General features: G+C 37.1%; 1 protein-coding gene across 1 annotated transcript; it reads left to right on the top strand.

Moving 5' to 3' along the window:
* The first annotated feature begins 156 nt into the window (after positions 1-156).
* map6a (microtubule-associated protein 6a) lies at positions 157-21,984 on the top strand. Its single transcript, XM_077242334.1, has 4 exons — positions 157-1,208; positions 13,066-13,279; positions 14,559-14,755; positions 21,479-21,984. Exons 1-4 carry the CDS (start codon positions 502-504, stop codon positions 21,609-21,611), a joined length of 1,251 nt encoding a protein of 416 aa, XP_077098449.1. The 5' UTR covers positions 157-501; the 3' UTR covers positions 21,612-21,984.
* The last annotated feature ends 4,973 nt before the right edge of the window (positions 21,985-26,957 follow it).

The following is a 26,957-nucleotide window of genomic DNA, read 5'->3' as shown; positions in this document are numbered from 1 at the left end:
TTATAAATGAGTATAACATGTTTAAACTATTTTTGAGAATCTCTCCCATCATTTCCAACAGCGATGTCTTCAGAACCGTAGTTTAGTGGGCGGGGCTTTGAGCGCATTGCAGACGTTGCGTGATGATGAGAGTCGCAGGTGATTCAGCTCCTCTCCACGGATGCTGAGCGTGAGCGGAGCAGGGCGCGCGCGCGGGAGGGGCTGCTGTGTCTTCACAAATTCTCGTATTGTTACGAGCGCAGGGGGATCAGGACGGAGCTCAACCAGAATATTCCATTGATTAAACCCCTCAAGAACCCGTAATGCATCTTTTTAAGTGGATTTGTGTCCTGTCATCTTTGACAACATCGTTTTAAGGGGGAAAAAAACATTGCGAATCGGACATTTTGACTATTTCCTGTGAGGTTCGCGAGCGCGTTTAGTTCCACAAACTGAATACAAAACAGCTTTGTGGAAAGGAAGAGATTGGCATAACCGAAGGTAAGACGTTGGCAAACCATCATGGCATGGCCCTGTATCTCCAGAGCCTGCTGTATGGCTCGGTTCTGGAACCAGCTGGACAAGGCCGACATTGCGGTGCCGTTGGTTTTCACCAAGTACTCGGACGTGTCCGAAATGCAGCATCTTCACCTGCAGCAGAAGGTCGCCATAGAAACGCAGCCGCTTCACAACGACCACGACGCGTTGACCAAAGGACCTCCAGCCCATGAAGAGAACATCTGCGGATCTGTGATGCGCCAGGACTTTAAACACTGGAAAGTTCGTCCGGAGCCCAGCTGCAAGCCCAAGAACGACTATCATTGCCCTGAGGTTCCTTTTAACAATGAAACCCAGTATCAGAAGGACTACAAACCCTGGCCTATACCAAAGAAGGGAGATCATCCTTGGATCCCCAAACCCTCACCGACCATCTCAGTGGGCCATGACCGCATCCCTGACAGATCCAAACACACCAAGATAGATATGATCGACAGTGGGGTGGAAAAGAGTCAGATTGCGGACAAGGTGCAAGAGAAGGAGATCCTGTCTAGTGGAAGGAAAAAGAAGCAAGCCAAGAGAGTGACCATGGTTTCTGAAATCAAAGCTGACCTGAAGTTGGAAGGGCAGGGCATGGGGGATGCCACCACTACAGAGGGAAAAGGGAGGGCAGATGTGGATGCCCTCAACCGGCAGATCAAACAAGAAGTCACCTCTGGCAGCTCCTATAGGTATGGCTGATTATTATTGTACAGTAGTCGTTTTCAACGAGGGGTCTGGGACCCACTAGGGGCCCTCGGCAAACTTCCAAAGAGGCCCCCCTTAAAATTATTTAAAATAAGACCAAACAAGTATTAAAATAATAATCTAAAACAACTTATTCCCAACTCTTGGAAAACCTGGACATGATGTAGCCTAATCATAAAATAAAATAAAAACGTGATCCCTAAAACTGGAAGGGTCATGTAAATTAATACATTTTTAAAAAGGCATGTACCTTTTTATAATGAATGCAATTTTCTAATTATGCCAAGCTCCAAAATATTTTTATTTTGCTATTAAATTAAAATTTGCTATTTTTCACTTAAAAAAATGTTTAAAAATGTTTTAAAAACTATCAACTTAACGCAGAAGTATCATGTCTGTCACATTGATGTGCAATGTTGAGAACTGCAGGCATTCAGACGCAGATTTTGGGAGGAAACTTTGGGAGGAAACCGACAAAAGGGAGAGACAGAGCGAAACAGCATACCAACAATTGACTCATGTACTGGTGTTAAACATGAAAATATGTGTATAGAAAGGACCAAATGCCCTTCAACAATGATACTACATATTATGATACATTGTGCTAGGCTAGCTAAATAATAATAAATTATGTCTTATTGAAAAGGAGGGGAAAATCAAACAATTAGCTTTAAGTTTAGGGGTTATAAAATATCATTACCTCAGTATAAAACTAAAGCAATAGACGTCAATAGAAAAGTGTTGTGGACTAAAAAAGGTCATACGATGGAGGTCAGCTGTGCGTTGAATCTTGTATACTGCATGTACTAACAACACCTACAGATGGCAGGACATGCAGCGGGCAGGAGAGTGCAGGAACAGATGCTGCTTTTGGAAATGACTTTCATTTTCTTCAGGGTTAGCTTTAGGGCTAAGTGAGGGCAGTAAGTGAATTGTGGAATTTCCAGTTGTTAATAATCCATTTGTACAATTGTCATGTTTGTGGAATTCAGAGTGCACTCTTTGCAGACCCCATACAATAAGCTTTTGTTTTCCAGCTAGCTAGCATATAAATCACTACTTTTTCATTTGCTTAGCCTAAAACAGATGGAGCTGAACTTCGTATAGTGCTGTGTTGTTCCTGGTCCTGCGTGATATTCTGTTACCTTTCAATCACTTTTTTATTACAAACAGTGAACAATAAATGTGTAAAGAAAGAAAGTTCTCAGATTTGAGATTTCAAAAGTCTGTCATTGTTGAGTACTTGTGTTTAATTGACAGGTGGCAATTTGTCCATTATTCTCCCACTCATTCATGTGCGCTTGCAAATCACTCATTTGTGCATCTAAACAAGATTGAGCTTTTTTTATATTGTACAATAATGGTAAATTGCTTGTGATGTTCCTAATTTGCAGGTTGCTTTGGATACATTTGTTTAATGATTAAATGGAAATGGAAACAATGTTTATGGTATTGAATGTACTCTGCATTAAAATGCATTCCATTGGGATGTAGCCTTTAGACTTGCATGTATTTGGCTGGTTATTTGTTGGGTGAAAAGAACTGCGTCAGGGCAGATTTTTTTTCTTCTTGACTAGGAGGAAAATACACATGAGGAAAAAAACACTGAGTCATCAGTTCAGTTTGTGTGACAGTCTATGCATGAATTGGTATAGTGTGATTCCTTAAACTGAAAAGTTTAGGATTAATTCGGATTAATTTGACTTAGTTTTATGTGTAGTCCTGAGTTTTGAAATGTTTTTTTTTTTGCCTTGTCATGCTACAAAGCAGTGACAGGGCTTAAGATTTATGACACATAAGCTTATGAAACTGTATATCAAAAAATGATCCTCTATCTGTAAGAAGCCTGTTAAAACATTCTGTGGTGTTTTATTTTGAGCCAGAGAAAACACAGGTGTGCCTTGTCAGGATGTGGTAGAGAGAAAGTTGCTTCCTTCATTTATCTTTTCATTTATCTCTCTAGTGTCCCTCTCTCTCTCTCTCTCTCCCTGCAGATCAATATGCTTTGGTCTGCAATTTATATCTGTACAATATATTGTACGTGCACAACATTTTGGAAATGCAGTGGAAGTGTTTAGCAGTTATTTTTTTATTTATTAATAATTTTAGGGTTGTTTATTTGTAGTGGTCGACCAATGGGTTTTTTGATGGCTGATGCCGATGCCGATATCTTAGAGAGCAGGGTGGCCGATGGCCGATATAAAGCCGATATTTATATATATATATATATATATATATATATATACACACACATACACATATTATATATATTTATATATATATATATATATATATATATATATACATACATACACTCACACACACTTTAGATTTATATAAATCAATATTTAATAAATTTGATAAATTTAATACATATTTAAAAATCTTTAAAATAAACATGCTTAGGCCCTATACTAGATGGCAACTTCTTGAATCTGCAATCCTATTACAGAATTTTTCACAAATAAAGTAATTGTTTAAAAATATATGAACATGTGAATAAAAAGGAAGTAAACACTGTAACAGGGCACTCAGTAATCTGGTAATTAATCAGTAATCGCTGATAATCATATTTTTTCAAATAAAGACGTTTTTTTTTTACTTTGTACTTTACTTAAAATAAAAGTCCGTAGCGCCGTCAAAATAAAATTCCCGCTTCCAACACATCGGCCAATCAGAAAAACTTATCGGCCGATGCCGATATTTTAAAAAGGCCAAATATCGGCCGATATATCGGCCGTGGCGATATATCGGTCGACCACTATTTATTTGTTTCTTATTGTTTTATTGTTGACTTTAAAATAGCACACCACACTTGAAGAAACCTTCTACAATCATTTTAATGTTGTGGGGGGAGGGGAGAGGTGTTCTACTGTAATTTAAAATCTGTAAGTACCTAGCTCAATGTAGCATAGGCTACGTTCACACGGCAGGCTGAAACGACCCAATTCCGTTTTTTTTTTTTGCCCCTATGCGACCTGTATCTGATCTTTTCATGACAGTCTGAACGACACAGATCCGATCTTTTCAAATGCGACCCAGGCCACTTGGGTATGTGGTCCAAATCCGATATGTATCCGATCTTTGAAATGCGACTTCAATCTGAACGGCCAGGTCACATGTATCCGACCAACATGTCATTGATATCCGACAAACGTCATAATTCTGCGTTGAAGTGAAACAACAAGTGACGCCGTTGACCATTGAGTACTCTTCTGCGCATGCGGGTCACTTCTGGGTCATTTCACGTTCACGTTCACACAGGAGATCACAAAAGGTTGCATTTAATTGGAAATGTGAATGGCCTTGCAAAAAAATCTAATTTTTTCAAAAAATTGGAATTGAGCATTAAGCCCATAGTTACTGTTTTGGTGGCATTGTGCGTGTGTGTTGTCTTCAAGAAAATAAAAATAAAGGGATAAACAAAAAATAGCACACCATAGCTCTGATTCAATGTTGTTAATGATAACTAAAACTTAAGGGGCATGTACATGACACGTTTTCAACTAAAAATGGAAAACTTTTTATTCTTTTGGCTGTTCATTTACACAGCATTTTGGAGGCCTGGAAACTTTTGAAAACAGGTTTTTAAAGTGCAAGTTATCATCTCCATGTAAACTACAAAAATGCGAATTTGTGAAAACAGTGACGTCATGTGCATGCATATAACGTGATATGCACAAGCATATTATATGATTGTTCAGTCTATTGGTGCGTAGTGTTTCTTTACAAAGTGACATTGCCAACTACTGGACTGGCATTCATAATACAGCGTTTTAGTTGTTTGGGCATAGGGGTGGGCAAAAATCACGATATGAGTAATTTTATTTTACAATAATGATATATATCACAATGTAGTTATTTTTGCTTTCAAAAAGGTTTTTATGATATAGCCTAAAATTTTTTGGTACCATTGAAATTTCAGAATTCTTATCACCATTTTCAATATCGTTTAAAAAACTTGGCTAAAAAAAACTCAAGCTTACCGAAACATGTTGTAAATAGACGTCTTTGACGCTCCTCGCTGATAGACGCCTGCTTTCAAAATATATGTTGAGCGTATATATATCAGAGGTGAATCTGTTCAACAGCGCTCAAAATGCTAGAGGGAAATGCTGGTATCGACACATTTTCTAAATTTCAGTACCGACTTGGTATCGAAATCGGTACTTTTGACAACACTAGTAAACAGTGAAAAGAATGAGCAAAAAAAACGAACTACAATAGAACAAAGACACAAATGAAATAGACCTACCTTAAAAAAATCAAGCACTAGAAATACTACATAAAATGTATAAAGTAATCAAATGTATAAAAAAAACAATGAATGCATAGTCTAAATGCAAAGTCTATAGTCTAAGTTCTAAAAGTGATTCAGTCAATAGAGATTTTCTCTCTTTTCGTGTCTACCGGTATATCGCCCACCCCTTTAGCAGATCACATTCGTAGTTGTCTGTACACAAAACTTTTCAAAATCACAATCATTGTCATGTAAACGTACCCTGAAACTATTAAAAAATATTTGTATCAATTAAAATAAAGCTCTTTACTTGTGCAGTATAAGGCACTGTAACCATTCAAACACTGGAATCAATAACAGAAGAAGCAGCAAAGAGAGAGAGAGAGAAATAAGAGAGAGATTTGCCTTACAAGGCAGTATTACACCATGGCTGATCTCATTGGGATTCACTTGGAGTCCAAAGTGAATGTCAGAAGGAATATGTCATACTGTAGGTACAGCAGAAACTGAAACACGATGCACTGGTGGAAACCTATTGATCTGGAGCCATTTGAGAGCAAGTCCGTTACTAGAATAAGAAGTGACTTTACTAATCAAATAATTGTTTTCAATGCTGGTGGATTAACAGAAGGAATCACTTTTGAATCATTCAAATACACTGTTTATTATTGGTAGCGTCAGGTGCTGTGTGTTGTCATCTGACAGGTCTAGACTACATTAAAATAATCAGGATGTTGTTTTCGGATCCAAGTAAAAAGCAAAACAGCTTTACATGCTTCTGTTAAACACCACGTTACTTCAGTGTGCCAAGCCTACCCATGATGCACTGCTCTGGCACCCCACCACACAATTCTCTAGTGGCAGCATATCACCATAGTGACGGCTGTTCACAAAAGCTCAATGCCTGGGGAGAAGAGGTATCAACCTCACTGTATGCTCAAAAATATAGATGACTTGCGATGACAACAGTTAATTAAATGTGTGAGCTCATTTGAATAAATATTGTGATTTTCCATTAAATCTGTTAGATTAGTAAGAAAATAAGTAGGTATAAAACAACATCGTTGAACAGTGTTGATGTCCTTTATCAAATGAATGATTTGACAGCTGGTACCAAGCACTGATTTACAATAAGCACACTAAGCTCATTGTTAGCAGTCCAATTGTATGTGTGTAAATCCTTCTCTCTCTGTCTTTATGTCTTTCTCATTCTCTGTCTTTTTGTGTGTGTGTGTGTGTGTGTGTGTGTGTGTGTGTGTGTGTGTGTGTGTGTGTGTGTGTGTGTGTGTGTGTGTGTGTGTGTGTGTGTGTGTGTGTGTGTGTGTGTGTGTGTGTGTGTGTGTGTGTGTGTGTGTGTGTGTGTGTGTGTGTGTTGCTTTATCTTGTGCTGTATAAACTCTGACTCCTCCCCCTTCTTCTGTCATGTTTGTCCTGTGAGTGTTTGCTGCCTGTGGCCTTGACTTCTATAAGCTGCCTTTGTACTGTCATTTCAAGCACTCTGACTGGACTTCATTTGTCTTATGTAACAACTTTCAGTTCTTTATTTTTCGCTCCCCTGTGCTCTCAACAGGGAGAGAAGCGAGGCCTCTCTATAAATCAAAACACTAGCCACAATATTATAGTCAAACTCAAAATGCATGCATCTAATATATTAGCAAGTGTTGTTTATTGATTTGTCAATTGAAATTAATCAGTAAAGTCATTACATACTATAATAGTATATAAATAAGGCTAAAAATAACACCATTAATAGCATTGTGTGGTAGAAATTAAAAAAAATATTTGATTAAATAATTATATTTTTATAATGATTTTTCTCATAGTTTAAGATTGAAAGTTTGGTTCTGGAACAACATATCTACACACAAAAAGCATTTTAAAAGTAAATAGTTTTCAAGATTGTTTTATTTGACCTTCATATAGGTTCATCAACCTCTGGATCATTTAAAAGCTCAAAATTGAAGAAACACCCCGACAAGTTTTTTTTTTTTTCAAGTGCCCCTATTATGGATTTTTGAAAATGACCTTTCATGTAGTGTGTAACATAGCTCTAAGTGAATGAAAACATCCTTCAAAGTTTTAAATCTGAAAGTGCACCGTATATAAAGTTCTCTTTCACAAGTAAGAGTCGACTCTTGAGTCAAAGAAATGAATCGTTTTTCAAACAAGTCATAAGCCGTTTCGTTGCGACGTCAAGACGAAACATTAGCATATTGCGCGCGCAGACACCAGGGGAAAACTTGAACCTCAAACACTGCAGCTGATTCCAGTGGATACTTGACAGCATCATGTCGTGGAGACTCTGTGCTCTACAATGTGATGGTAAATATCGTTTTTTCACTGCTGAAGGACGAGCATGTGAAGAATCGGTGGTTAAAATTCATTTTTACCCCGATACCACAGCAGTATAATCCTAAACTTTTGCTGTGTTCCCTTTATTTTACTGACGACTTCTCAAATCTCGGAGTTCAATGCAGGATTGGCAAACTGCTTGCTCTTGAAAGATGGAGTTCAAAATACACAATTATATATTGTTTAGATCTCCTGCTAACTGGTTAACTGAAATACTTCTGCTAATCAGCTGTGGGCCACTATTACCTAAAAACTGTCTATTAATGCAGATTGTCTATCATTCTCACTTCTTTGAGGAAAGATTAAGCAAGATTTGTTTTACCAACATTTATGTTACAGTCATTCACGCTAGAGCTCGGCTAGTGTATACATTGCATACATGCACTGTTATTGATACAGTTTCCACGCGTTCACCGCAATATATTTGAAAAAAACTCTTAAAAAAATAAGTATAAGTAAAATAATTGGTTTGTTGATGGACATGCACTTGTTAATGCTGATGGTGAAGAATTACAGTTGCATCTCGTAATGTACCTCAGACTAAGTAGCGTATCACTGAGAAACGTCCTGCTCAAGTTGTCCTTGCGATGGAGGGTTGGTGTGAATAATTAGTTCTTCCAATGTTTCACCATTGGACTCGCGCTCGGATTGATATGGTAAAATCTACAACATCATAGTTCGTTTCTGTGTTTAGTTTGCGGTGTAGGAAGCCTCAGGACACGCAGAGCTGATGTTATGGCAGTGTGTGTTTTTGTTTTCGACACATGCGGCAGCTGTACACGGTAAACCAATCACAACAGACTGAGCTGTCTGGCCAATCAGAGCAGAGAAGCTCAAGGAAAGGAGGGATTTAGAGAGATTGTCAGATGCGGGGGTGGTGAAAGGAGCAAGGACTCAGGTGTAGAGGTTATTATTTTATTATTGTTTTACTTATTTTAATCTCTATTTTGTCTAAAATGTTTCTCATTTGTTTCTCCTAAAATTCACTAGGTGAGACAGAATAATCAGAGGGGGTCATACCTGAGGCTAAAAGGAGATGCCTTGCTAATCTCAATTCGGTGTTTTTAATGACCCCTTTATTTCTCCTTTGAAAAAGAAAATAAGCAATACTGGAGCTACTATGGAGCAATATCCGAGTCTCTCCCTCATGCACACAAACACGCACGCACATGAATTACTAATTCAATCATATGACCTTTTCCTCCTACCAGACTAGATTCACCATTCTAAACACAGATCATCCACTTCAGAACATCTTGATGGACCAAAGAAACAACGGACGGGAATGCTACTCTCTCTTCACTGCAGGACAGACAGAACATCCATCCACAACCATCAGGCTTTAAAAATCTATAGCAAATGGCAGATTAGCTGATGTAATAAAGACATTTTAATCTGAATCTTTATTTAAATCAAAATAACATTAACAAATTTAAAGACATTTTAAAGACAGCAAAAACTGTTTAAACATGGTCATTACAAAACTAAAGTGCTTTTTTTGTTGTAAAATTCTGTTTTTAAAACAGTAACAATTTTAACAATGTTATGAGCAGTGGCAGGCCAGGTTTACAACAATTCACAACGATAAACTTAAGTATCTGACGCCAACATACATAATTTGAAAACAAGGACTTTTTGTTAACATTGTCATTTCAACAAATGTCTCTGTGTGCCCCATCCGATATTTACAGTGTTGTGGCCCTGATGCGGCATTTGTTTATGAAGGCTTTTTTGACCCTCTTTTCTCAACCGGTGTCCAACCATCCAGTGTACTACAGCGCATGACGTAAGCTGCAAGAATAAAAGAAAAGAAAGCACAAATTACAGATTGCATTGAGTAACCGCAGTTACCACAAAAATATTAACAACTTTTTTCATCCTGATACGACAAAATTCACATTGTAATAGCTCTATGGATCACACATAAGGAAATGTGTGTAAAACTGGAAATGTGTTTACACACATAAGGAAATGTGTGTAAAACTGGAAATGTGTTTACACACATAAGGAAATGTGTGTAAAACAGCAAAACTGTGAGGACTAGTGTTGCACGATACACCGGTACTAGAAAGGTATCGCGATACCCAGCTATTAAAATCGTTACGATACTAAATTTTATTAGTACCGGTACTTTAAGAGATATGGGCTTTTAATGATAATAAAATAAAACAAACAACAAAAATTAACCCGGGCACACATCACATCACATATGACAACAAACCAGCACAGGACTGAAAACACGAGGAGAATAAATAGGGAAGAAAACAAAAGAGGGCAACGAGGGAGGACAGGTGTGGGGCAAATGAATCAATAATCAGGTAACAAGATGGGTACGGTTAGACAATCGACAGGAGAGCACATGACACAAGGAAACATGCATGACAAGCCATGTGCTCACACCAAACATGACTAAAACAAGCACATGGCCAGAAAAATAAATCACAAGCCATGTGATAACACAAAACGAGACAAGAACACGCAGCCAATGAGAACACTCATAAGCCATGTGTTCACACAAAACATGACAACATGAAAGCACACAGCTAGTGTTAAACGTGTGATTTTTTTTCCCAAACCACTTCAGCGGAAATCCCGCCCTGCAGCCGATTCTAAAGTTTTCATTGGTCATGTCAATCACTGTACTGATTGCCTACACCAAACACTGATCCCTAAACCTACCCGTCACTGTAACCTAAACCAATGAAATCGGCTGCAGGGCGGGATTTCCGCTGAAGTGGTTTGGGGAAAAAAATCACGCGTGTTAAACACATGCTGTGTGCTACACAGTACAAGACAAAACATGAGTGTCAGGGTTCTGTCACAAAACCAAGAAATAGACTAGAAAGAAGTGACAGAACCCTGACAGAGATTGATTCATCTGATGAGTCGTTTGAGAATCATTGATAATGCGGTGATGTGCAAATGTGTATTATGAGGAAATTAAACAGTTTGTTGACCTTTGATGCATGTAAACCTGTTGTAGGGGACTCCGAAACAACATTAGGAAACTTTAACGTTTCTAGAAACTGAGAGTCGAAAAAAAAATCTGCTGTTTTTTCTGCTATTTTTGCTGTTGATAAAGAGTCACTTGTTTTTAACCTGTAATATTCCTCTATAATGCATGGCATGGGACATGTGTGTTTTTTTTTACAATTTTACAGTGATGAAATGAGAGGGGTTTTTTTGTCCAACACTTTTAACGCCTTCTTAAACAGTGTTTCTATTAACTTTAGAGTTAACTAGATTTGTGAAAAAATCATTGAATATAAATACAAAAATTATTTAAATTAAATTTTACAATATTAGACAACTTTTTACATGGCTTTTAAAAGTGAGAGTAGAATCCAAAGTAACCCCAAGATACGTAAACTCTTTAACAACTTCAAGCTCCTCCCCTCTCAGAAATACATTTGAATGTGTCATCTCTACTAACTGTTTTGAAAACATCATACAGTTTTTTTTTTTGTGTTCAATACTAAACCTGTTCTGGTAAGCCACTCCTGTATATTAGTCATAGCAGAAGTCAAAGTTATCCAGGCTTTTTCAAAATTCTTAGCATGGGTAAAAATGACAACATCATCTGCATACAATTGAACATTTACATCTTTACATACTCCAGGTAAATCATTAATATAAAGTGAAAATAGAATTGGTCCTAAAATAGAACCTTGTGGAACCCTCTTGGGGCAAGCAATATAAGAAGATTTTATACCATCGAAACATACACATTGTTTCCTATTTGCAAGATAAGATTTTATCCAAAGCATTGCTTCCTCTGAAAAATTAAATTTTGTTAGTTTAGATAAAAGCACCTGATGGTCAACAGTGTCAAATGCATTCTTTAGATCTAAAAAGACAGCACCAACACACGCATTCTTATCTAATAAGCATTTAACTTTCTCAACAAACAAACAGTTTGCTGAAAGGAGTTTCAGATCCATTGATCTTATCTAATCTCATCTCCTGTAGAACATTTTCTAATTTTTCAAACCTAATCTTAATATGTCAGAATGGTTGATTCTGTTTCATACTAAGAGGTATTGATTCGATTCTTATTCATGGAAGCTAAGCAACTAATTGATCTAATGGTATGATAATGGTTCAGCCTGACTGACATTGCCGTCGCTTTCCTGTTCTATCAGTCATAATCTATAGTCTAATTTAATATAAATCTTAAAAAATCATCTAAATATATATAGTGGACATCCAATGTTCCATCTTTCCTCAGCTAAAACTGGCAAGAGAGTGATTCTGATTTGACAGTGATTTTTTTAACTGAATCGTAAAAACCAGTTCACAAATCGTTTTGAATTGATTCATTAGTGAATTAGTCTGTTTTTAAATGATTTTTAAATGCTTCTTTAGGTGAACAGAGTTTGTATAAGACTTCTGTTATGTGCTGTTCTCAGTGATTTCTGTCTGTATGTGTGCATTTGTGTTAGATGTACTGCGGATAAGTTGGATGTTGAGTAATCTGCAATGCAAACACCCGTGAAGTATATACCATTTGTCTGTGTCATCTCAGTGAATAAAGACTCATTAATCATCCAAAAGAAGTGGCCACTGCCTCAGGAAAAACTCTCTTCTGTTGAGTCGAGATGCATATGAGAGAAATCTCTGCATTATGGAGGGTGCATAATATCTAGATCTATACTGCAGTGTCTATATCTGTATAACCATATCAAATAATTATTATATATGCAATCATTGTTGTGTCTTATATACAGTGTAGCGCCTTGTTGTAATCTGAAAGATTGCTCTCTTGATTTGTGTGATCTGTCAAAAATTGTAAAAATGGCAATATCTGTGGTTGAAGAATAGGAATTGTTGACCCTATTAAAATTGAAGTTTTGTTACTAGTATTTGTATATTAGATATACTGCATGCTAGTGTACTTCTAAACATTAACAATGTAACTTTTAGCAGATATATGAATTTAAATGTGCATTTTTTTACAGGAAAAAATGGTTCTAAAATATTGATGACTCATCTTGGACTTGTTTATCCAATCAAATGCTCTCTAGAATGAGAATGTCCCTCCCCCTACTGCTGCAGACTATCAAGTTGAAAATCATAGGTCACGGCTGTGAAAACCAAGGCATTTTTTTTGCCTATAACTACAAGTCTCAGTTTTAACTGTGCACTTTCGATTTTATACCTTTATGGATTCACAGTGTTGTCCTAAAATTCAATATGTGATTTTGTCAAAAGGTTTCTAAATTGTGATTTTATCTGTTTCCTGATGTCAGAAATGAGTTCAAAGCCTACTCAGATGTGAAATCGGTGAAGGTCTTCAGGGCCCAGTCTCAGTATAAGCATCCCGATGAGAGGGCTAATCTGGAGACCAGCTACAGCGCCACCTACAGAGGATGCCAGGGCAGTCAGCAGCCAGATGACAACAAGGGCCTGGATAGGAGGAGGATCCGCACACTGTACCATGAACCTTACAGAGAGAGCAGCAAGGTAAGAGTATGTTTGGTGATGGCGCAATGGATAAGACACATTTGGTGTCTTTGGCTAACCTTTGGTGCGAGAGACGCGGGTTTGAATCCACTGTGAGACACCAATGTGTGTGTACCTGAGCAAGACACTTAACCCCTAGTTGCTCCAGAGGTGTGCGACCTCTGACATATATAGCAATTGTAAGTCGCTTTGGATAAAAGCGTGAGAAAAATGTAAATGTGTGTAGAAGTTAAGAAAAACTACACAGTACTCGGATTACAGGTTGAGCACTATGGGTTACGTGCTTGTTGCATAAGGTTGTAAAACAATTATTGTGTTTAGTAACTTTATGATGTCAGCAATTTATGTGCTTAGTGGCTGGAAAAGAACTGAACAACAGTTTTTTTCTCAGCAGGACTTTTAAAGTAGTTTGACGTAACTTTGGCTTCAGGGGTTGAGTGTCTTTTATTAGCATCGAATCAGCATCAGCTCTTTGTTTCATTATGTTGAACTGTTCTGTCTTGCTTTACATTAGCATCAGAGTCAGTTCTGGACTTCTGACTAATTAATATATTTGCTAACAGTGTGTGTTTTGAGATCCGTATACTGTGTGGTTTTTGTGTGACCAAAACTGTATTATCAAAAGCGATCAACTATTTTTGAATCACAAAAATATGTGTGCGGTCTTAACAATGTGAAATCAAAATTATAAGATTCACTTTTTTTAAAGTCGGCATGAAATGAAAATTCACCATGTCTTTTTTCTAAATGCATGTTATTGATCTTTTTGTAAGGAATTCATCAATGCATATGCTTCATTTAAAAACAATTGTGACCTCATAACTCTAGAATGTCATAACTCGATCTTGAAAATGAAGACTTCTATCTGCTAACATATGATGAACATCTCCAATCACTTAGTCTACTTAAACCCGTTTCTTCTTATTGACCTCAAGCTCGCAGCTTGCATTCAGATTTGCCCCAATCCAATCAAAAATCAATGGATAAAACCAAAAGCCTGCCCTACATTTTTCTTTTTCAATAATCCGTTTCACTCAGATGTGCTTTACAATACAGAAGAAAAAATTGACGTAAATTCAAAGTTCAAGCGTATTAAGTTTCTCTGCCTCTAAAATATCTTTGCTGCTGACTGGGTGGGACAATTAATGCAAGCCAGTTATAACGTAGTCTACCTTTTCCATTATTTCAAAGGCCTATCCTACATTTCCCATTGGATAAGGGAATATGTTGCATATCGGTAGTAAAATACCATTTGTGTGCTATTTCTTGTCTTGTACAGGTGGAGAAAACCAGTCTTCCTCGCTCCAAACCAAAAAAGAGCACCTCCACATCTGCCACACCTGGCAAACCGCTGAAGAAGTCCAAGGAGAAGCAGGTGACGGCGGTGCGCGGTTCGAAGAAGAAAAGCTCTGAGAACCAGCAGGGTGACAAGGAGAAAAGTAAAGAGATCAACAACAAACTGGCTGAGGCGAAAGAGTAAAAACCATTGCACTTCTTCTCTCATTTAATCTCTTCCTGAAAGGGTGAAAGCAGAACGAAGGCTGCAAAATTATTTAACAAGAGGTTCTCATTCCTTTCCTATTCTGTCCATTGCTTCCCCCTCCCTCTCTCTCTCTCTCTTTCTTTTTATCTATCTGATGCACCTCTCGTTTTATTCCTCACTGTATCCAATACATATCCAATACACACCGCCTCTCTCTCTCTCTCTCTCATTCTGTTTGAGAGGTCAGTGGGCTGTTTATAGAATATTTTCAGGGTTGTAATTTTATGTTTTTCTCCAGTTTTGCCTCACAATTTCGCCAGTAATATCAAAGCGTTTGCATTTACTATAGCTCCACCCACTCTCCTCATCTCCACAACAAGGTTTCCATGGCAACCACTCTACTGGTTGGCTAGTGGATGCTCTTATCTTGCATGGAGCCATTGGCTAGAAGCTCTGTATGTTTTACTTCCCATCAGATGCTCAGACTGGTGGGTTTCATTTATCAAGGGTTGCACAATCAAGCTGATTTGTGTACGATAAGCCTTTTTAAAATCATGTTTATGTAAATTAGGTAACATGTAAAAGCCACAAAGGCCAATTTCTTAGTCCAAAATCTTTGATAAATGTGCATCTTTGGTTTTACAATTATATTGATCTATTACTTGCTTGCTTTGCCTGTTTTATGTAATCATTTTATTGATTGAACACCCCAGGCTCCCAAGTGATCTCAGATCACTTTGGTACTGTGATTATTTTAATTATTTTATTCTAAATTTTTCCATAATATCTCCAAATAGCTTTATGGGAACATCAGTATCTCCAAAAAGAAATCTGTCAATATCATATGAAAATTAGGCCTTGTTTCGGCCCACTTGGTTGCCTGGACAGCCAACTGGATTACTGTAACATGATATTGCATTATGGGATGTATGGGATGTCAATTTGTCTTTGGATAGAATAGGATGTTCACTGTGATTTTTATGTGCAAAACAAACCTGTAGAAAATCTAAGATAAACTAAAACTTGTTTTTGTATTGTTTGGTTTTGATGTGTTAGTGGGCTTCTATTCCATGAAATATGTAAGGACCACAACACAACCCTTATCACTATCCTCCGCTCTGCCCAGCTTTTTCACATGCACACACACTTCCCATCCCCCCTAAGGGAGCCCCCGAGGTAGACAGATGGGGGATCGCAAAAGTAGAGGGAACCAATAGTTCAATAGATTAGCAAGCTTCAAAATCAAAGCCCCTTTTTATGTGAATGCAGATTCAGCATATTAATTATTAATGACTTTTCCCAGAGTGTCTTCTGCTTTGTTTGCTCCTGCATCCCTCCCTGTTGTTCAATGACTGACATGACCTGTATTCTTGACTAATTGTTCTATTTATTATCACGTGTCGCCTGATGTATTGGTAAGTTGAATGCAGTCTGTTTGGAATGCTGTTCGTTTACTCTCAACTGCATGATCATTGTCATATTTCTTTATGTTTGTTTGTTATATTCAAACGTAAAGCTCCAAAAAGGCCTTTTCCCATGATGCACATGTACTGGAGGACATTTTATGCAGACTTAAAGGGAAAAAATTCTGTCATCATTTACTCACCTGAACAAAAACATTTACATCACAGAAGAAAGAACGGTATATGAGATTGGAACATGGACATGAGGGTGAGTAAATGATGACAGAATTTTCATATTTGGGTGTACTATCCCTTTAAATTTCAATGCTGATCCATTCACATAGATGATTTTGTGTTGCCAGTGAAACCTTTTTATATATAATCTGATCAGGCCTGAAGTAACAGCACATAATCATGGCTTTTATTTTCCTTGCATGTGACATGATTGATGCAGATTCATGTCTGTTTGTGATGGAAGAACTGAAGATGTTGGTAGATCATGGGACTGTATGACATTCATTTTGGTAACCTAATGTCTTAATTTTCTGGCATTATGGAAGTGCATTGTGTAAGATCATGCTTTGTTTTGGTTTTTTACCATGGACCTCCCCTCTGCAAATCCTCTCTGTCTCTGGTTTCATCCTTTGAGGTCTTCTCCATTGTCAGTATGTCAAATATGTGATCTCATTGTCCTGTTTGCCCTATCAGTGCACAGTAAGTCTGTGATCTATTGCCAGATTGAAGAATTGTACTTGAAGCCTGTATAAATAAAGCGTTTAAAAGGTATAAATGAACTTCTAACAAAATGTATGAAATAAATTGACATGCATTTATTAAGTTTAGGGGTAATTGCATTCATTCCTCCATAAATTGTACGTGTTTCCATTTGTGGAATGTGAATAATGCAAAACGCCTTTTAAAAATGCTGTTTGACTTTTAAATACAGTCATCTTAGATTGGTCAATGATGGGGGCAACCACAAAAGATAGAGGTTGAACTCAGAATATTATACTAATACTATTTTTCTAAGAGTAATTATCTTGACAGGAAAAATAGTAGTGTGCTATTCCAAATTCAGCCAAGAACCGCTGTCGTGCACAACAAAGTGGTTTGATTCTTCTTGAAGTCACCATGAAACCAAAAGGGACAAATCAAATTTTTTTATGGAATATTGCAGTATTTATTATAACACATTTTTTTAATTCATGTGACCTTATAATCTTTAATCAAAACTTCCCCTCCCTTCTGCAGCGTCATCTCATCTCTTCTCTTCTCTGATGACGTGTTTACTGGCACGAAGGCAGGACAACCTGTCACTCGCATGTGATCACGGCAATAGCAAACAACTATCCAATCAATTCCCGATGGACAAAATCAAGTCCCGCCCTACATTTGTTCTTGTTCGAGATGCCGTTTTACTTGGATATATACATCACAATAGGGAAGAAAAGACTATAACAAATTTTGTTTCATGCCGACCCTATTAAATGAGCTTGACAAGTGACGTAGTGCTTCTGTAACATCTCTCCCATTGATAATGATCTGTGAACCAACAGTTGCCACATGCCATGTAAAATGCCATTTAAAAGCAGTTGAAATTTATTATAACTGTGTTTTCCGTTTATGAAAATATATAAACCATTACAGATTTTAAGGCATTATGAATACCATATATATATTATATATAAATATATTATATATAGGCTTCAAATCCAGAGTCCCTTGTGGAAATTAACACAGAATTTGTAACGAATGAAAGTGTTCATTTCTTCAGTCTGGCTCTAGAACAGCTACATGGAGCCCATTCTCTTCAGTGCTGTGCTCTGAATGACTACACCACAGGGTGAGGGCCTTTTCTTGTATTTTGCAGCCTTTGGTGACTCAATTACAGTGCTAATATAATCTGGGAATTAAGGGAAGGTGTCCTGGGGAGACAGAGGAGGACAAGCTAGCGGGAATGTACATGTCCAGTGTGCTTGCGTGCGTGTGTGTGTGTGTGTGTGTGTGTGCTTAGCACAGGTGCTATATAGTCCATGCATACTGAAAAAGGAGAGAGAGAAAAAACAATGTTATATGAAAGGGCCTCAGATTTAACTTTGATTATGTGAATTGTGATTTCTCTCTTGCTTGCTCATATTTATTGAAATTAATAAATGCAAACGCAGAAACAGAGGTGTCGTGGTTCATTTTGTGGTGGTTCATGTGGGAGGGTTTGGGGACTGGATGGTAGGTGCATCTGTATCGTTTCTGCCCTGTCCTTCTGTCTGTCTCTCTGTCGCTGTCATAGATGTCGAATCCACATGGAAGAGAACTATTCCGATGTTTATGGTTTACGTTTGGTTTTGCGACTCTCATATTTTGTGTGTGACAGGCTCTGGAATGTGTTCTGGCATCTTTATGGTTGTGCATATTGCTGTCAGCTGAGAGTTGAGAAATATATGTTTGCATCTTGAGTGAATCTGATAGGCCTATATTGCACCTTTCAGTGTCTCATATGTGCAAAGTAATAAAAGATGCAGTCTCCTATTCCAGGACCAAGTATCATAGATGTACGTACAAATGAGAAACTATTGATATCCCATCCTGAATAGAATGATCCTCGAAAGATCAATGTGTCATTCTATAGTGATTGGCTTTAATGATGTGATTTATTGATTGATTGAAATTTGGTTGATTCTATATAATGATTTTGTGCTTTGGGAATTAAAGGAATAGATCACCCTAAAACAAAAATGATGTTATCATTTACTCATCCTTGTGTCGTTCCAAGACTGTATGACTTTCTTCCATTGAATATAAAAGTTTGACACATTGACAGTTGTATGGAAGAGAGCATTCTGCTGCAATATTTCCTTTTGTGTTGCATGGAAAAAAAGAAAGTCATACAGGTTTTGTAACGACATGAGGGTGAGTAAAGGCCCGTTCACACAAAGGCCGATAAGATAACTATAACAATAACTCTTATGGACAATATTTCGCTCTGTTCATTCTAAGTGCGCACTTTGTCGTCTTTTGCTTTAAATGCTCGAGCTCGAAAGCAGGATGTATTCTGATTGGCTGTCTATGTTTTATCGTACATCAGCTGGAAAAAAAATCGTTCCCAAAGTGATTTCAACGATATTGTTTCTCTGTGCTGTTATTGTTATAGTTATGGTGTGGTTTCTACAATTCTTTAATATTTAGAACGATTTTTAGAACTTTATCATTATAGTTATGGCAGAATTATAATGACAGAATTTTCATTTTGGGGTGAACCATCCCTTTAATTACTTTAATGTTCAGCTAACGAGTGATCTTGTCGTTCGTTTGAAGGGTTATGCTAAAACAGTACCACTACATTCAGCTCTTTCAGCCCATCCGAGATATTGGTTGGGTGCAGACACTAAAGCAACACCTGTGGCGCTGTGCACTGCCCGACCCAAGGTAATACTCGCCTGAGAATAAAAGCTTCTTCCGTCTCCATCCGTACTTCAGCAGCACAATTATTACTCACTGTGGGAAACTGTAGTGTTGCGCTCGTGTTTCCATTGAGAATTGAGTACACCATAACTGCTCAATGTTCTTCATCTTTTGATTTGCTCTCATTCGTATTCTCTTCCATATGGAAAGTGTTGGGCCAAAGGTTGACAGTTTGACTGCTCATGTACTGTATGTTGTTTTCCTGTTGTTTGATGTTTTTGGAGGATGTTGTAAACTTTGTTATAGTGGGGTTTTTTATACATGTGTGTTTCGTTTCAGTGTGGACTAACATCACATACAAGCTTGTTACTGTGTTCTTGTTGGAAAAAAAGGTCTATAGGAAAAGGCATTTTCTTAATGTATTCATCTACTGCATTGCTACATATAGAAGAGTTTTAAGTCTAACATCTTTTTTTGGTACCATCAATCTCTTCTCCTTAACGCTGGAACAATCCATTTACAGTGAACTTTAAATGTCTCTCATAGATTTCTTATTCATTTTTTATTCAGAAGATTAATGAAATTGGACTTGATATTTAAGCTGCTTTAGTTTTAGAAACACAGCACATTGTACTCTTGTTTAGTGGTGTCTGTCTTGTTGTTTTCATGCTGGTTTTTATATCTGCGCTTTTCCTTTGAACAACCTGAGATTACAGTCATAATTAATCTATTTATGTATATACTGTGGGTCCAAACATTTGAAAATGACCAGACCACAAGTGAAAAGGGTTTTGTTTAAAAGAAAAAAAAGGGATAAATTTGCTTTTAAGTAGTGACCTAGAAATACAGTACAAAATTTAACTAAGAAATATTATAAATACATATGCTTACTTATTTAATAATAGCATGACTTTCAAAGTCTTGGATTGCTGTTCTTTTTACACTATTTTATAACGCCCATTAACATAACTGAATTTCAGCTCCGTCCGGACGCTTCCTAAAGCTCAGCGATTGTACACACTGTAAATACAGAAACGATGACATTGATTTTACCATATCAATCTGAGCACGAGTTCGATGATGAAACATTGGAAGAACTAGTTATTCAAACTGACCCTCCATCGCAGGGATGACTTGAGCAGGACGTTTCTCAGTGATACGCTACTCAGTTTAAGGTACATTATGAGATGTTGCAACTGTAATTCCTCACCAACAGCATTAAGTGTACGTTTATCAACAAACCGATGTGTATATTTCTAATTTATTGCGGTGCACATGCGGGAACCGTATCATTAACAGTATCAATAACAGTGCATGTTAGCCTAACACTAACGTGAAAGGCTGATGTAACATTAAAATTTGTAAAACAAATCTTGCTCCATCCTTTATCATTAATCAAAATATTAGAGCAACAGATAACCTTATCATGAAAAGTACATATTACAGCATTATATTTATATTTTCTCCCTTTCCATCGAAGTTTACTACTTACAATGTGATTTTGCTGCGAAGTTGTGCCATATTGTGAATCTAGTCCCAGCTAAATGAGTTGAAGTCTGTTGCGCGTTATGCCAAACAAGATCCTTTAGCCGCGACTATATTCACTATACAGAACGGAAGGCACTCAAGGCCGTAAATAATTTCTTTAGCATATGTTATTGGATATTAGATGTATTTCATTCAAACATATGCTTGATCTATTTTCACTTACATTGGTCTCGCTACAAATAGAATCTCTATAAATAGAAATGAGTAAAAAGTGGTCTCAGGATGCTCAAAGACTTGTTTCTTCTAGTGCACAATGCTATCTACCAGATAAAACACCTCATGTTGTGTCTCTGTGTCTCTCTTTCTTTCTCTCCCTCTGTCGCCCTTCCGCTCCTCCTTTGGCAATAACACTGTGCTGCTTCCTAGAGAATCTGAGTCTGGCCTCGGACGAGTCAGCGATTATTATTCCGAGGGTACCTCTGGAGGAGAACCACTGGTGGAACGATCAGAACCACGGAGTCGGGGAGTAGTCCGGTTCGCTCCGGATGTCAAGTACTGATACAAAGCACACGAGTGAGAGGAAGGCAGGCAGCTATAGACAGAACAATGAAATATTGAGGAATATTTTAGGAAGTATTTTTGCAGATAGAGAGACATGTGGAATTAAAGTACTGTATGTATATATTGTATGTTCTAGATTAAGACTAAATTATGAGCTTCCCAATGAGAAACACATGAACAAATAGTACCTGCGCTCCCAGACTGTTTGCAACAACTGAAATGGTGCTATAAATGTATTTTGTGTCATGCTCTTTCTCAAAACATATACAGTGTTGCCATGATGATCATTTAGAGTAGCAAATATCATCTGTCATTAAGTGCTTCCTTATAAACATACTGTTTGAGAGTCTAATAAATGTGATGAGTTTATCTGAATTTTTTCTTGCCTTCTTCTACTTTGTATTCATTGCAATATCCATGAAGAAATCTGTACCCAACACTTTTCTTCAGTAGGGCATAATATTAAGCATCATATTAAAATATAATTCTTATTCTTATTATGACCAAGAAATATTATTGGAAAATTAATTGTTTAATATTTAAAATACATGTGCCCCAATCTGACCCAAAATCGGTAAGGTATAAGTAATGACCAGCACCGGTTTCCACTACTCGCCTATATGGTAACTTTATTTCAATTTTATAGATTTGATTTAATTATACCAACCTGAAAGCTCTAATACTATTCACCAAGTGATATATTGTATATATTTAACAAATTTGATTTCAGCTCATTGTGAAAACAAAAGAAGTCAACGGAAAGTCCCCATCTTGATGTAAGCGGGTGAGCTGACATTTCACATTTTCCAAGTCAGCTGTCTTTATACCAATCCTCTGAATAATTCAAAGTTTATTGGGAACTTTGGACAGAGATCTAATGAAAATTTAAGTTAAGAGGCATTCGCACAAGGATCCATAGGTACTCCTGTCTGGTGTGAATTGTGGGATTGTCTGTTGAACCTAAAACTGTGTCTACACTGGACCGTTGTGTCTGTGTCTACGCGGCCGTTGTCCCGTTACGCCGCAAAAGCTAGAAGCTGTCTACACTGGATGGGACAAAGTGTCCATTGCCAATCCATTTGTCCTTCATATCAGAAATGTGTATGTAAACACACACTAGACAGATGTGTTTCACTGTTGTGCTCGCGTCTTTCGCAGAGTCTCGTGCATGACACCGCATTCTAAAAACGCGGCGCTCAAGTTTAAATAAGTTAACTTTAAAAAGACGCGTCCCGAAATCTTGTGGTTTTTCCCCATTCCACTTCCCGTATCTCGCGTTTTTCATAGCAAAAACCAGCCATAATTGGTCGTACCCTCACCCGCTCTGAGCGGGATTTGAACCAGCGTCACCAGCATGGGAGTTAACAAGGATGCTAAAGATGAGCCTCTTGAGGCCAGGGGAGTGAGGTTTATTTGGACAGCTTTTTATTGCTGGCCTTCGTTACACCCCCCACCCCCCCCCACCCCCAAACTTCATTCCCATTCGGGTCACGGCACCGATGTGACTGCTCCTACTCACACCTGCTCCTAGCGGGATTCAAAACGGTATGACCATCATGGGAGACGGGCGCAACAAGGACCCTAAAAACTGTAGCTTCTAGAGTCAGTCCATAGTGCGGCTCTTGAGGTTATAGAGGAGTGAGGTTTACTTGCACAGCGCTTTACTAGCTGGCCCTCATTGCAACAGCATCAGTAGCCGCATTTCCACTACCATTCAAATTGCGAACTGAAAATACGCCCAATGGAAACAAGTCAATTTCGCAAAAAAAAACAATTTATTGCAAATAAATTTTTACGCTCACATGAGGTGGTTTTTCAGACAATTCGAAAAAGAAATATTTAGCAAAACTGCAATGGAACAGTTTGGACAGTTTTCTGTTTGGACAGAATACAAGACGATACGTTCTTTATTAAATTCATTCAAGACAAAAGAATTACAGGAATACTGGATTCTAAACCTCAAAGAAATGCCACAATCAAGACCTCGAAGCAGATATGAGGAAGAAACACCAGCCGCTCCAAGTATAAGAGTCTTTTCCTAACCATTAATGCTTGGATAACACACATACGTGCTTCGATTAATAATAATGCCCAGTGCAGTGGCTGGGATATACGTAAAAGCTACCAACATCCGTCGCCATGATTTTTAAAATGACTTATCGCGAGATGAAAAAAGGACATTTTAGTCGCATAACAGGTTAATGGAAACGCCATCATTTCGCAATAGTTTTTTGTCAACATTTAGAAAAAATTCGCAAAAGTTTTGCGCAAATCTGTAATGGAAACGCACCTATAATAACGGGTTGCGCATGTACGCTGAGGGTGTTTTTATGGTTTGACAAGGCAGATATTGCAGAAAGGGAGGAAGTGAAAGATGGTTAATAGCTGGTTTAACTGGAATTCACCGTCAGCTAACCAGAACCAAACCAACTAATCTAAGCTGGCCATTTCCGCAGGGATTCGTTTAAAAACAACAACCCTTGCATTATTAAGAAGACTCTTGAAATTCTAGATGAGATGAAGAATTGATCTCATCTTCAGATACCCAAGGATCCAGAATAGATGGAATTGAACGTGGACTTTTATTTAAATTACAAAACTAATGCTTCAGCTGCATCCTTATAATTGCATTTACTGGAATAAAATACATTAACTTTGTGTCCTTCCTTTCTGCAGCCCATTGCTCTTTCTAATAAACACTGATGAGTAGGCTATATCACGACCTGGGCGTATACATTACACGTCCTCTTGTATAGATGATAAATAGAACAATAATGAAGAAAATAAAGAATAAAATATAGCTTTAAAATATTTTCCATGAAATCACATTTTATATAGATTTGTAATATTGTTTTATTTTTATTTATTTCTGTATTTAACCATTTTTAATTGGCCCAGACGAGCTCATTTTTTCCACAATATATTTTAATATGCTTCTGTGACAGTAGATCAATTGCTGGAGAGCTTTTAGTGCTAATTAACAGAAGCAGAGGGAACCAGTAATTAAAACAACAGATTATATATTTGTATATTTAAAATCTGTTAATGTAGGCTACATCTTTGTCCTGACGGACAAATACAGACTTTGAAGAACTGAAATGTTTGTAACTTAAATATGACCAAAGGAAGTGAAATCCAGTAGGCCTATGCAAGATATGATATGCTTCTTTCCTTCAACACGTATGAATTTGCAGCAAACATAAACATGCTCACAAATCCACAAACACTCATACAGTATATCCATGAAAACACACAAATACACACAATTATAGTTACAGCTCCAGGTGGCACGTTGCCATAGAGATGCCTTACTTTACTTTTAGCATGTAGGCTAGATCATAGAGCTAGATATAGAGTGCCGAAGTTATGACGTCACTTTGTAGGCCAACATAGATATAACACTAGATGTCGCCTTGGGGTTCAAAGCGCGCGTCAAAACCGCCGCCATCTTGGAACAGAGGTCTTGTCATAGGAAGTAGCTTTGTAACGCTGAATTCATATGGAATGCCAAAGCTGACTTAATTAAAAATAAATAAATAAATACATAAATAAATATACGAATAAATGTAAAAAAGCAAAAATACATAAATAAATATACAAAAAAATGTAAAAAAGTACAAATAAATGAGTATTTATACTTTTATTTCCTTATTTATGTATAATTGTATTTTTTCACACATTTATTTATTTATTTATACATTTATTCATTTATTTATTTCCACTTTTATTTATTTCCACATTAATTTATGTATATATGTTTTTATGTCTACATTTATTTATTTTCACATTCATTTATTTATACATTTATTTATTTCCACATTTATTTATTTCTACATTTATTTATTTCTGCATTTCTTTGTCCGTATGCTAATGGAGGGGGGGCGTGTTTTACCTCAGACATCAGCAATCGAGCTCAGAGTGGCAGTGCTGAAGCTTTGAGGCCACAGTGACACCTTGTGGTGTGTGACCAAACGAAACGCAAGAGGTGTGCGGACAATATCACATTTTAAGTCATGTATATCACCCTAACTGTGTGTAGGGTAGGCTATATAGGGTTAACACACATAGCACACATGAACAGAAACTTTACTTCAACGGGTCTGATAGCAGACACTTGGACATGAAAGCGCATGAAAGTATCCACTATTAACAACAATGTAAACACGGTGGATAGGGCTGATAAGAGCTTGCGTTTATTGTCGATGAGACTCGCACACCAGCGCAGAACGCGGAGAGAAACCAGCGCACATTTCAATGACTCCTACGCAAGAATATTGATCAATGAGTTTGAAACGCGACTCAATACACGGTTTACATTCGCGTTTCATAATTTCGAATGCATAACAGGTGTCAATTCAAATGCTTAAAACACAACCCACATTTCATAGATGCTGCTCTAAGATACTGATTAATCACAAGTCATCAATTTGGAATTATTCTTAAATCAAAGAAAAGGGCTCATGTAAACGCAGCTATAGTGAGCCACGCATCTCACTCAGTGGAGGACAAAAGCATCATCATGCCCATTCAAACAGCACCTGTCGTGCCCATGGTCGTGGTGATATTTCCCCCTATAAATTGATTTTTTTTATATCTACCCAAACCTTGGTTGAGCATGTGTGTGACTTCCCTCTCTCCGAAATGCACTTACACTCCAGGTCTCTGGAGAATTCATAAACCCCTTCAGCCGACAAAAAATGCGAGGAGGTTCTCTCCCACAGGCTCCATGCATTCAAAGTCTCGGATAGGCCTACTCACATTATTTTTTAGGAAATGTTCATACTAAAGTAAAAATGAATTAATCGTTTACTAAGCCTAGTTTTGTTGTAATTGTGTATCCCCTACTTTCTTTTTCGGATCACAAAAGGAGAATCATTTTTTTTTTTTAAGTCCCGCTCGCACTCATCCATTTAATGGCAGCGAATAACGACCACGGCCAGCATCAAGTTTTTTTTTTTTTAATTAAAAAGAAAAAGACACTAAAGTATCACAAAATGGTCCATATATTATATATTCCAAGAGTTTTAGGGTTATACGATAGGGTTTGGTAAAAAAAAAAAAATGTATATATATATATATATATATATATATATATATATATATATATATATATATATACCACTATAAAACTAAACCAATCTCTGTTACCTTAAATTATATGTTTATCTTTTGTAAAGCTGCTTTGAAACAATCTACATTGTTAAAAGCGCTATATAAATGAGGATGACTTGACTTGACTTGACTATATATATATACAGTATATATATAGGCCATTCATATTAGGCTACATGCACTACCAAAACTTTTTTTTTTAAATAAAGAAATTAACAGTCTGAAACACTAA

Source organism: Siphateles boraxobius, unplaced genomic scaffold (assembly GCF_051911475.1).
Source record: "Siphateles boraxobius isolate OS27281-9 unplaced genomic scaffold, OSU_SipBor_1 25, whole genome shotgun sequence".
Classification (NCBI taxonomy): domain Eukaryota; kingdom Metazoa; phylum Chordata; class Actinopteri; order Cypriniformes; family Leuciscidae; genus Siphateles; species Siphateles boraxobius.
Note: the sequence above shows the minus strand (reverse complement) of the source record. Positions and strands in the feature narration are given on the sequence as shown.

Coding starts and splice junctions, on each gene's coding strand:
- map6a (XM_077242334.1), top strand. CDS start 502: ATGGCATGGCCCTGTATCTCCAGAGCCTGCTGTATGGCTCGGTTCTGG. Junction 1,209..13,065: donor ACCTCTGGCAGCTCCTATAG/GTATGGCTGATT, acceptor TCCTGATGTCAG/AAATGAGTTCAAAGCCTACT. Junction 14,756..21,478: donor AAACTGGCTGAGGCGAAAGA/GTAAAAACCATT, acceptor GCTGCTTCCTAG/AGAATCTGAGTCTGGCCTCG.